Source organism: Zingiber officinale, chromosome 6A (genome assembly GCF_018446385.1).
Source record: "Zingiber officinale cultivar Zhangliang chromosome 6A, Zo_v1.1, whole genome shotgun sequence".
Taxonomy (NCBI): domain Eukaryota; kingdom Viridiplantae; phylum Streptophyta; class Magnoliopsida; order Zingiberales; family Zingiberaceae; genus Zingiber; species Zingiber officinale.
This window is the reverse complement of record NC_055997.1, coordinates 58284308-58296385: the sequence shown is the minus strand read 5'-3', so window position 1 is coordinate 58296385 and position 12078 is coordinate 58284308. Positions and strand designations below refer to the sequence as shown.

General features: G+C 43.1%; 2 protein-coding genes across 2 annotated transcripts; both read left to right on the top strand.

Annotated features, from left to right (window-relative positions):
- Window positions 1-9097: 9097 nt before the first annotated feature.
- On the top strand, window positions 9098-10489 carry LOC121994830 (myrcene synthase, chloroplastic-like). The gene is made up of 4 exons (XM_042548740.1): window positions 9098-9334; window positions 9413-9686; window positions 9789-10173; window positions 10267-10489. The coding sequence occupies exons 1-4, from the start codon at window positions 9098-9100 to the stop codon at window positions 10487-10489; spliced, it is 1119 nt and encodes a 372-aa protein (XP_042404674.1).
- A 107-nt stretch (window positions 10490-10596) lies between these two features.
- Window positions 10597-11636, top strand: LOC121993985 (alpha-terpineol synthase, chloroplastic-like). Its single transcript, XM_042548197.1, has 3 exons — window positions 10597-10732; window positions 10847-11095; window positions 11199-11636. Exons 1-3 carry the CDS (start codon window positions 10610-10612, stop codon window positions 11490-11492), a joined length of 666 nt encoding a protein of 221 aa, XP_042404131.1. The 5' UTR covers window positions 10597-10609; the 3' UTR covers window positions 11493-11636.
- Window positions 11637-12078: the final 442 nt, after the last annotated feature.

Here is a 12078-nt window from a genome sequence, read left to right as displayed (position 1 = left end):
TCAGGCCCTCCAGGTCTACTGGCCCGAAGCTAATAACAAGGCCATCAGCTTGCTCCTGGCTGCATCTGACTACATGAACCTCCAAGCGCCGAACATGAGACTTACGTGCTCTCCCTGAATCTCCGTCAGTTGGCCCTCCAGAGATCATGCCGATCTCTCTGACAGCTGCATTACCTCTGTTCTCAACCTCCCGTGATCCTTCTGGCTCTTTTCCCCAGCCAGGCTGATGAGTGCTAGGTCCGGCAAGGTCGGGACGAGATTGCCCGGCATGTCCTGCCCCCCTTTGTTCCTCCATTATCTTGATCAACTGAGGAGCTAGCTCGGGCGGAGGTAAACCCATCTCGGTAGCCCGCTTGGAGTCTCGAGCGAACTGAAAACAACGGTTAGTATCATGCGTATGTGACCGATGGTAAGTACAATACCGATTATTCCATGGCCCTGGTCGGGGAACATGTACAACACCAACTCGAGGTGCAGGTCTGACTTCTGGCCCCGGGTGAAATGCGGGTCTAGCCTCCCGGGCTCGCGATAGAGGTTGAGGAGGTGGTTGAGGCCCCCTTCTTTCTTGTTTATTGGTGGAAGGAGGTGGTGTTTCATCTTTCCTCCGAGCTGCTTGCGCTTCTTCCACTTTAATGTAGGAAGCAGCTTTTTCCACCATCTCATCAAAATTCCGAGCGAGATTTTTGATGAGATCTCTGAAGAATTCTCCCTCTCCCAATCCATGAGAGAAGGCGCTCATCAGAATCTCTGAAGTGGCAGTGGGGACATCTTGAGCCATTTGATTAAAGCAGTTGATATAACTTCTCAAGGGCTCAGTCAGCCCCTGCTTCAGAGCGAAGAGACAATGATCTGTCTTCTGATACTTCTTGCTGCTAGCAAATCGGCACAGAAAAGCCATTTTGAAGTCCAGAAAACAAGTAATGGACCCTTGAGGTAGCCCATTGAACCACTTTAAGGCTGAGCCAGCTAAAGTGTTCAAGAAAACTCTGCATTTGACAACATCGCTATATTGGTGCAGTAGGGCTACATTTTTTATTTTCGAAAGTGCTCTTCCGGGTCCTTGCTCCCGTCATACTCCCCGATCGACGGGGCTCTGTAACCTTTAGGCAGTCTTTCATTTAGAATCATGGCCGGGAAAGGTACTTTCTCATCCGAATCTTCGGGAAACACCTCAGGTACGATAAGGATCTTTCCCTTCTTCGAGTCTCGTGGCAAGGAACTTTCAGCCATGGAGGCTTGAGGCTGTTCCTTCTTGAGGCTTTGCCCTTGAGGCTCTGGCTGATAATATCCCACGCCAGGCTCACGATAAGGAATTTGAGGAAATACCTCAGGCTGCTTTCTTTTAGAGCCGATCTGAAACAGGGAGGGGCTCCTTGGAAGCGTCAGAAGGAGCTTGTCATGGTCGTGAAACGGTGGCCTGCTTTTCGGAGGCTGCTCGCCTTTTAGCCTCCTTGAAGAGCTCGTACTCTCCGGCAGTCATAGTGACATTTATACGGCCAGACTCCTCCATCGTCATGCTCCGGAATAAGCTGTTGTGTTCCCATAAACGGTGCCCAATTTGATCCCGTCCGGAAGTTGAGTCGGATGAAGGCGGGCCTTGTTGTGTGAAAAGTTGATGAAGAGTCGTTGAAATGCTGAATCTGCGGGGTACCCCCCTGGAAAGGTTCACACGGGCAGCCTACGGAGAGAAACGATCAGGATGATGACGCTATTGCTCTGCATACACGTAGACAAGTACACCGGTCGTTAGAGACCAAAAACCGAGGGAAAAGTCCCCGGGTCAGGCCCTCCGATGCTAAAGTCAGGTACTTTTTCCCCAGAAATCGCAGAGAAAGGACGAAAAGTAAAAAACTAGTGAGAAATGACGAGTGAGCATACCTGCATAAGGGACAAGGCATCCCTTTTTATACTGCAACGAAGATTCCTGGGTCTGACGGGTGTCAAGGAATGTCGGATGTCAGGCTTTGTCTAGCGGTGGTTGACACGTGGCTCTTCCTAATAGGTTGGCGACAAAACCAAAGGTGTATTGAGCCCCGACTGTTGGCATATTCCCTGACACCTTGATTATTCCCTCTGACAAGCGGTTGCGATTCCTTGGCTGATTTATCCTGTAGCCCTGACCGATCCGGGATCTGGACTTGCCTTGTTTTTATATACTGTTGCCTTCGACTTGTATGTCCCGATCTGTGTTAAGCTTGTGTCTGGATCTGCCTTTGTCATCTGCTATCTCGATCTGCCTTCCAGGTGTGTGTCCAGACTGGTGATCTTTGGCTTGGGTGTCCCGACCTGCACCCGGGGTCAGCTTCCTGACCCGCCTGTCTGCTGCTGTCTGCTATTATCCAAAGCATGTACGTCCCGACCTGCCCGCTAGATCGGCTTCCCGACCCTCATCTGTCTGACTGTCCAAGGCATGCCCGTCCCGACCTACACGCTGGGTTGGCTTCCCGACCCTCATCTGTCTGACTATCCAAGGCATGTCCGTCCCGACCTGCACGCTGGGTCGGCTTTCCGACCCTCATCTATCTGACTATCCAAGGCATTCCGTCCCGACCTGCATGCTGGGTCGTCTTCCCGACCCTCATCTGTCTGACTATCCAAGGCATGTCCGTCCCGACCTGCACGTTGGGTCGGCTTCCCGACCCTCATCTGTCTGACTATCCAAGGCATGTCCGTCCCGACTTACACGCTGGATCTATAAGCAGATCTGCTGGTAGTTTCCATCCTTAGCTATACTTGGCCCACGAGCCCATTTACTACTTACTATCAGGGCTGGGTCTTATAATTCTCTCTTTTGACTTTGGCCACGTAAGCCGGACTTTTGACCTCCCTGCTGTCCCTATCAGCCCGACTGCTGACCGACTACGTTGGCTTAACTTCTGACCTTCCAGACCTCCTCGTCAGCTGGACTGTTGACCGGCCACGTTGGCTTGACTTCTGACCTTCCTGACCTCCCCGTCAGTTGGACTATTGACCGGTCATGTTGGCTTGACTTCTGACCTTCCTGACCTCCCCGTCAGCTGGACTTCTGACCCTCTTACGGCCTTGACTCCGAGCCACATCATCCTATTGACCCCACAAAATATGCAACGTATCGCATATAAATTGCTTACAATATAATTAACAAAGATTTATATTAGTGATATGAAGATAAAAAGGATAGTATTTTAAATTTTTAAGGACATTTAGAATTATTTTAAGATTTTGAAAGCATGTTGAAAGTGAATAAGTTAAAAAAAAAAATTGAGATGGAATCCTGCACACATGTGAATAAGATATTTTAAACAGGTCAAGCTTCTTAATTAAATTTTCCGACTGTTCTTGAACATTTACATTCCAAAAGTTTATATGAATTTAATAATGGCCTCCTACATACATGTGATTTTAATATTTTAATTTGAAAGATTACCGTGTGACTTTGCAGTTATTGATTCGAGTCAAGAGGAACAGTTTCTTAGCATCCAGGGTAAAATTACTTGAGATTTAAAATGGTCTGCGATTAAATAGAATTAATTAAATTAAATTTTTTAATATAAAAATTTAGTTCGATTAATTTAATTTTTTAAATATATATATTAATTTTGTAATTTAATCAGTTCAATTTTAATTTAAAATTTACAAATCAGATTATATATATAGAAAAATCATCAATCAACTGCTATATTATAAATAGTGATATATCTGAATTGGACTTTCATCGATGATATATTGATTAGTTAATTCAGTAATTGATCTAAGTGGTCGAATTAATTGATTTTATATCAATTTGATTTTAGTTTGATTTGTCTTAAAAAAATTAATTCCATTTATTTATTGTTCAACTCTAGTTCGATCTTCTCAGGAGTTTATTTCGTTAGTGTTGACGAATGGCTCATATTTGGATGAAGGGATGTCATGGAAGAAAAATCTGTTAAGATTTTTCGTAATAAAATTCTGTTAAGATTTTATATAACAGAATTTTGTTATGTTTTTCATAACAAATTCTGTTACGTTTTTACCGGGTCTGGGGGTTTAGCAGTATTTATAGGGATCATTGTAAACCCATTGTAGATCAGACAACACAAGAATCATTAGATGTGATTCTCTTGTGTAGAAGAGAATTCTAATAAAACTTCGGCCGTTTTGTGGAGTAGGCAAGTCGCCGAACCACGGTAACTCTTTTTCTTTCTCTTCTTCTTCTCCTTCCTGGTGTTTGCTCTCTTTTGTGCGTCTTTGTCTTGTTGTTCCGCGCGATCTCTTTTCTCTCTTCCTCTTCTTCCGTGGTTCAGAAAGGTTGAGAGGTATTGCCCTCTCTTTGGACAACAATTGGTATCAGAGCTCCAGGTTTTTGGCAGATTTCTTCAACATGTCGGGGACGACTTCTGCGAAGTTTGATATGGTGAAGTTTGACGGAACCGAAAACTTTGGATTATGGCAGAGAAGGGTCAAGGACTTGTTGGTGCAACAAGGCATGGTGAAGGCGCTAGGAGAAAGAAAACCGGAAAGCATGGAGAAATCAGATTGGGAAGAACTTCAGGCGAAGGCAGTAGCAACAATCAGGCTTTGTCTTACGGATGACGTGATGTACCATGTCATGGACGAGGAGTCACCGGTGACAGTTTGGCAAAAGCTGGAAAGCCGGTACATGTCAAAATCATTGACAAACAAGCTGTATCTCAAGCAGAAATTATTCGGGCTGAAGATGACAGAAGGAACCGATCTGAGCCAGCACATCAACGTATTCAACCAGATTGTAAGTGATCTGAAGCGGATTGATGTGAAGATCGAAGACGAAGACAAGGCGCTGATGTTGTTGAATTCTCTACCTTCATCTCCTACGTACGAGAATTTGGTTACTACTTTGATGTGGGGTAAGGAAACTCTCAAATTGGAGGAGATCACAAGTGCGTTGCTAGGTTTTCACCAAAGGAAGAAAACAAGCGATGAAATTTCTCAAGGAGAAGGACTTGTGGTAAATAGCAACCAAGAGCGTGGTAGGAGCAAATCTCGACATGGATATGACAACAACAACAAGACTCGTTCTAAGTCGAGAAGGAAGAAGGTGATCACGTGCTACAAATGTGGAGGTAAAGGTCATATCAAGAGAAATTGTCCAGAGATAAAGAAATATGTTGCAGAGAACAAAAGTAGTTCGGCAAAGTCTGCAAACATAGTTGAAGAAGAAAATTCAGAAAGCGGTGATGGAGATATGCTATCAGTTATGTCAAGTTCGGAGCAGCTGACGGATGCATGGATTTTAGACTCTGCATGTTCATATCACATGACTCCAAACAAGGATTGGTTTGACACCTATAGGGCAGTGGATTCTGGTTCAGTGTTGATGGGAAACGATGCATCATGCAAGGTTATCGGCATAGGGAATGTCAGAATCAAGATGTTTGATGGTGTGATCAGAACTTTATGTGATGTCAGATATATACCAGAGCTAAGGAAGAACTTGATCTCACTAGGCACACTGGATGGTATTGGTTGTAATTACAAATCAGTGAGCGGGGTGATGAAAGTCAGCAAGGGAGCTCTGACGGTAATGAAAGGACAAAAGGTAGCAGGAAACATCTACAAGTTGATAGGGACTACAGTTGTAGGTGGAGTCGCCTCGGTGGAGTCTGAATCAGATAGTACTGTCTTGTGGCATATGCGGCTAGGGCATATGGGTGAACGTGGGATGCTAGAACTTCACAAGAGAGATTTGTTGAAGGGTGTCAAAACGTGCAAGCTTGAATTCTGCAAATTCTGTGTTCTTGGGAAACAGAGCAAAGTGCAATTTAAGACGGCAACAAACAAGACGGAGGGGATTCTGGACTACGTACATACGGATCTCTGGGGACCGGCCAGTGTAGCATCACGTGGAGGGCACTTGTATTTTGTGAGTTTTACTGATGATTTCTCACGAAAGGTATGGGTATACTTTATGCGTCACAAGTCAGAAACTTTTGCAAAGTTTAAATTGTGGAAAACTGAAGTAGAGAACCAGACCGGAAGGAAGATCAAATGCCTTAGGTCAGATAATGGGACTGAGTACACAGATTCAAAGTTTCAGAAATTCTGTGAGCAGCATGGGATAATGAGGCACTTCTCGGTTCGCAGGACACCTCAGCAGAATGGGGTAGCGGAAAGGTTGAACAGGACAATCATTGAGAAGGCAAGATGTCTCAGGCTGAATGCAGGGCTTGCAAAGAATTTCTGGGCGGAAGCAGTTAACATGGCATGTTATCTCATTAATAGATCACCAAGGGCAGCACTAGAAGGCAAAGTATCAGAGGAAGTATGGACAGGGAATCAAGTAGAATACTCTCATCTTCGAGTTTTTGGATGTCCAGCCTATATGCACATATCTAGTGAGGAAAGATCAAAGTTGGATGCAAAGTCAAAGCAATGCATTTTTCTGGGCTATCAGAAAGGAGTTAAAGGCTTCAAGCTTTGGGATAAGGCAAACAAGGTGGTGATCAGCAGAGATGTGGTGTTTGACGAGAAAGCTATGTTACAACGTACTCAGGAAGAAGGAAAGGAAACACCACAAAGCAACAAAGAGAAAGATATTGTGCAGGTGGAGCTAGAGACTCATGACTTCGATGATTCTAGCTCAGAGCACATGGAGCATCGCACTATAGCTAGTGGTAGAACGAGACGAGTCGTAAAACCACCCACTAGATACGGATTCGAAGACTTGGTATCTTATGCACTTACCACTAGTAGCGGAGACCCTACATCTTTTCAGGAGGCAATACATAGCTCTGAGAAGGACAGGTGGACGGGTGATATGGCAGAGGAGATGGAGTCGTTGCATAAGAACCAAACGTGGAATCTAGTGGAACTTCCTGAAGGAGAGAAAGCTATAGGGTGCAAGTGGATATTCAAGAAGAAAGAAGCAATGTCAGAGGGAGAAGAAGTGAAGTTTAAGGCTCGGTTGGTAGCAAAGGGATATTCACAAAGAAAGGGGATTGACTATGAAGAAATTTTCTCTCCAGTGGTAAGACATACGCCAATTAGAGCGGTATTGGCTTTGGTGGCACATCACGATTTGTATTTGGAGCAAATGGATGTGAAGACGGCATTTCTTCATGGAAATTTGGAGGAGCAGATTTTTATGTCACAACCTGAGGGATTTAGTCAGTCCGGACAAGAGCAGTTGGTTTGTAAGTTGAAGAAATCGCTCTATGGACTGAAACAATCTCCTAGGCAATGGTACAAACGTTTTGATTCATACATGATTCAAAACGGATATAGGAGATGCGAGTATGACTACTGCATATATGTGAAGGGCCTTGAAGATGAATCACTGATTTTCTTACTACTATACGTAGATGACATGCTCATTGTTGCGAAGAAGATGAGAGAGGTTGACAAATTGAAGAGGCTACTGAGCAAGGAATTTGACATGAAAGATTTGGGAGAGGCCAAGAAGATTCTTGGGATGGAGATTCACAGGAATAGAGTTGCAGGGAGATTATGGTTGTCTCAACGTAGCTATGTGGAGAAGGTGTTGGATAGGTTCAACATGAAGAATGCAAAGTCGGTGAGCACACCTCTGGTGCATCACTTCAAGTTATCCAGTACACAGTGTCCAAAGACGGATGACGAGATCCAAGAGATGTCAAAGGTTCCTTATGCCAGTGCAGTTGGTTGTCTGATGTATGCCATGGTTTGCACGAGACCAGATTTGGCGCAAGCAGTTAGTATGGTAAGCAAGTTTCTCTCAAATCCTGGTCGACCACATTGGGATGCAGTGAAATGGATTTTCAGATACTTGAGAAATACAACTAATTATGACATCATGTTCAGTAGACAACCGGAAGATCCTTTAGTTGCTGGGTACGTAGATGCAGACTATGCAGGAGATTTAGATAACAGGAGGTCTACTACAGGATACGTATTCACTGTGGCAGGAGGACCTATTTGTTGGAAATCTATGATACAATCTATTGTTGCATTGTCTACTACGGAATCCGAGTACATGGCAGCAGCTGAAGCAGCGAAGGAAGCTTTATGGCTTACAGGGTTGGTCAGAGAACTGGGTGTTCAGCAAGGTGGAGTCAAGTTGTTATGCGATAGTCAGAGTGCTATCTATTTGGCGAAGAATCAGGTGTATCATGCGAGAACCAAACACATTGATGTGAGGTTTCACAAGATCAGAGAGTTGATTGCTTCCGGGGAAATTCAACTTGAGAAGGTTCACATTGCAGACAATGCTGTAGATATGCTGACAAAGCTAGTGACTACAGAGAAGTTTAAGCATTGCTTGAACTTGATCCATATCTCTAGATGCTAGAGGAAGGAAGCCCAGACCCAGAGATCCAGATGGAGTTTTGTCCAGATATTCGTATTCTTCGAAGGAGTGAATATTCGTCAAGGTGGAGATTGTTGACGAGTGGCTCATATTTGGATGAAGGGATGTCATGGAAGAAAAATCTGTTAAGATTTTTCGTAATAAAATTCTGTTAAGATTTTATATAACAGAATTTTGTTATGTTTTTCATAACAAATTCTGTTACGTTTTTACCGGGTCTGGGGGTTTAGCAGTATTTATAGGGATCATTGTAAACCCATTGTAGATCAGACAACACAAGAATCATTAGATGTGATTCTCTTGTGTAGAAGAGAATTCTAATAAAGCTTCGGCCGTTTTGTGGAGTAGGCAAGTCGCCGAACCACGGTAACTCTTTTTCTTTCTCTTCTTCTTCTCCTTCCTGGTGTTTGCTCTCTTTTGTGCGTCTTTGTCTTGTTGTTCCGCGCGATCTCTTTTCTCTCTTCCTCTTCTTCCGCGGTTCAGAAAGGTTGAGAGGTATTGCCCTCTCTTTGCACAACAGTTAGAAACTAATATTTTGATGCAAATTAAAGTATACTATCTTATTAGCGTAACCATACAAATTAAACTGGAAAAAGAATGATCGAGTCATTTGTTTTTACTCATATGGAAATCCTGGATAGCGTCTTAAAACTGCCATTTTTAATTGAAAACTAAATTTCACGTGCTAAAAGTTTAATATTTTTAATGAGTTTTTGTAGCATAACGCGGGCATAATTGCACTATATATATACGCTGCATTTGTTCTTCTCCTTCCACCAAATTGGAGTTTATTTATTGTAAACAAGAGCGGAAATGGCTGCTCGTCAAGCAATGTATATTTGCGCTCCCATGATATCCGTCCTCCCTCGCCGCCCGATGATAGTTACTGCCGTCGAGCAGTACTGTGGCCGACGGACGTTCCGGCGAACTCTGCAGGTCCGATCATGCAGCGCCACTAGTCATGTAGCTCCCTTGCGGCGGCGGTCGGGGAATTATCAGCCAAGCATATGGACGGACGAGCGTGTGCAGTCCCTCACGGGCACCTCTACGGTACGGGAGAGTGTAGTCGTCGATCGTCAGTCGATCGTCGAAATTTTTATGTGTAACCTTTTTCTTTGTTTTCTGCAGGTGCAACAAGAAGAGAAACGTGAGAGAATAAACGTACTGAAGGAGCTGACCAGGAATCTGATATGCGAGAAGCAGCAAGTAGCAGAGCAGCTTCAATTGATCGACCACCTGCAACAGCTCGGCGTGGCGTATCACTTCAAAGACGAGATTGCTGACGTTTTAAGTCATCTTCACGCTTCTTTAGACCATGTGAGCTCGCAGCTGAAGGACGATCTCCATGCCACATCGCTGCTCTTCAGGCTCCTCAGAGCAAAAGGCTTCTCTGTTTCACAAGGTAATTAACTAATGAATTAATTAATTAATTAATCAATTAATCAATCAATCGCTTCATCATGCATGTCATGTCTGTTACGTTGCTGTCTGCAAAATTACTTAGATTTGCTCGAGACATTTAGAGACGAGAAGGGAAACTTCGAAGCTCGCTGTGAGAACCAGATCAGAGGGCTTCTGAGTTTGTACGAAGCTTCCTACCTGGAGAAGGAAGGAGAGTCTGTGCTTAAGGAAGCCATGGATTTCGCGACCGAGCAGCTGAAGGCATTGATGGAGGAGGGATCTGTTCCTGAGGCTGGCGGTCTTAGAGAGCAGGTGGCCCATGCGCTGCAGATTCCACTGAATTGGCGCTTGGAGAGAGTGCAGCACAGGTGGTTCATTGAAGCATGCCGTGGCGACGACACCATCAATCCTCTCCTTCTGGAGTTTGCTGAGCTCGACTTCAATCTAGTTCAGGACACGTACAAGAGCGAACTCAGAGAGCTCTCCAGGTAAATCAACTGCATCTAATCAAACTTTCATTATCATATTTTCGATGTTTTTATAATAACAATTTCAAAGCTCAATTACTTTTTTACATGCAGATGGTGGTCGGGGCTCGGGCTTTCAGAGAAGCTGCCATTTTGCAGAGACAGATTACTTGAAAGCTATCTGTGGGCAGTTGGTTTCACTTATGAACCAGATAGAGGGAGATGCAGAATGATCGAAACAAAGGCAATTTGTTTTATTACACTGATTGATGATATTTACGATGTTTATGGAACCTTGGATGAACTCCAGCTCTTCACTGACGTCGTCAACAGGTGACATGCAGCGGCGCATTCACCATGTGTATCATCTTCAAGTCATATATGTATATATATATCATATGTTTTTCTCAACTATCTAAGATCGTTTGAGTTTTGTTGCAGATGGGACTTAACTGCCATGGACAAGCTTCCAGAGTACATGAAACTATCTTTCTTTGCACTCTTCAACCTGGTCCACGAAGAAGGCTACCGGGTGATGAAGGAGAAGGGCGTGGACATTGTGCCTGACTTAAAGAGAGCAGTAAATTATAAACACTTTATTTCAATTTTTTTTCTTCATTTTCTTTGTTATCGAATGAGTTACGTTGTTGGTATTAAATTTCCAGTGAATGAGTTGTTGGTATTAAATTTTCAGTGGGGAGATCTATGGAAAGCAGACTTTCAGGAAGCAAAATGGTTCCACCATGGTCAAACCCCGAAGCTCAAGGAGTACTTGGAGAATGCATGCGTATCAATATCTGGTCCAAACATTCTGTTTAATGCTTACTGCGTGAGCAATGACTTAACTGGAGAGGCCTTGAAAGGTTTTCCCAGTACTTACTATGAGATCACACACTCCTCGAGCACACTTTTTCGTCTTTATGATGATATGGGCACTTCCACGGTAATTATATATATATACACACATTAACAGAATCTAGCTAGCCGATCGAAGTAATCAAACTCATTGGAAACCAGCAACGTAACATTTACTTTACTTACCACAGGATGAGCTAGAAAGAGGCGATGTGGCCAAAAGTATTCAATGCTACATGCATGAAAAGTGTGTCACAGAGGAAGTGGCTCGAAGGGAGATAAGAGAATTGATGAAGAAATATTGGAGAGCTTTGAATGCATCTCTTAGTTGGGATTCTCCATTAGAGGAGTACTTCAAGAATATAGCAATTAACATCCCTCGGACGGCACAGTTCTTTTATCAAGATGGGGATGGCTTTGGCAAGTCGGATGGAGAAACTAAAACCCAAATTATTTCGGTGTTATTTGAACCTATCCAAATCTAGAAGGAATGCACACATGCTCTACTCCGTAGTTGTACGCGGGCAAGGGGAGGAAAGGGGAGGATGGATCCCGTCTTAATAACATTTGTATTCACCTATATATATAGTTTTATCCAACTAAATAAATGGAATATTTTCTATTGTTTACTCTTTATTGGGGATTTACCAACAAAAAGGAGTTGTTCCTAGGTTTAAATAACAATAATTTTTTATTTAAATCAAAACTAAACTCAATGAATTTGTATAAGAGTCCTAACCCTTACTTAAATAATTTAAGAAATAAGAAAAAATCATAACAGACAAAAGAAAAGAAAAGTAAAAAAAAAAAAACTCATCCTTAAAATAGAAGATAAAATCTAAACTAATTCTTTAGAAAAAAAAAAGTAATTCTAAACATTTAAAATAAATAAAAGAAAAAGTTAAAACACTAAATCTAGTGTTCATCAAAAGACATAGTATAGCACATTCATTCTAGGGCATAAGATGCCATGTTGGCTACTAGAAAGACGATTCTACCTTATTTGAAGTCTGAATATAGTGCAACTGAGTTAGGAGGTCATGATCTGGTCATCTTCTTTGTCGGTAGTCT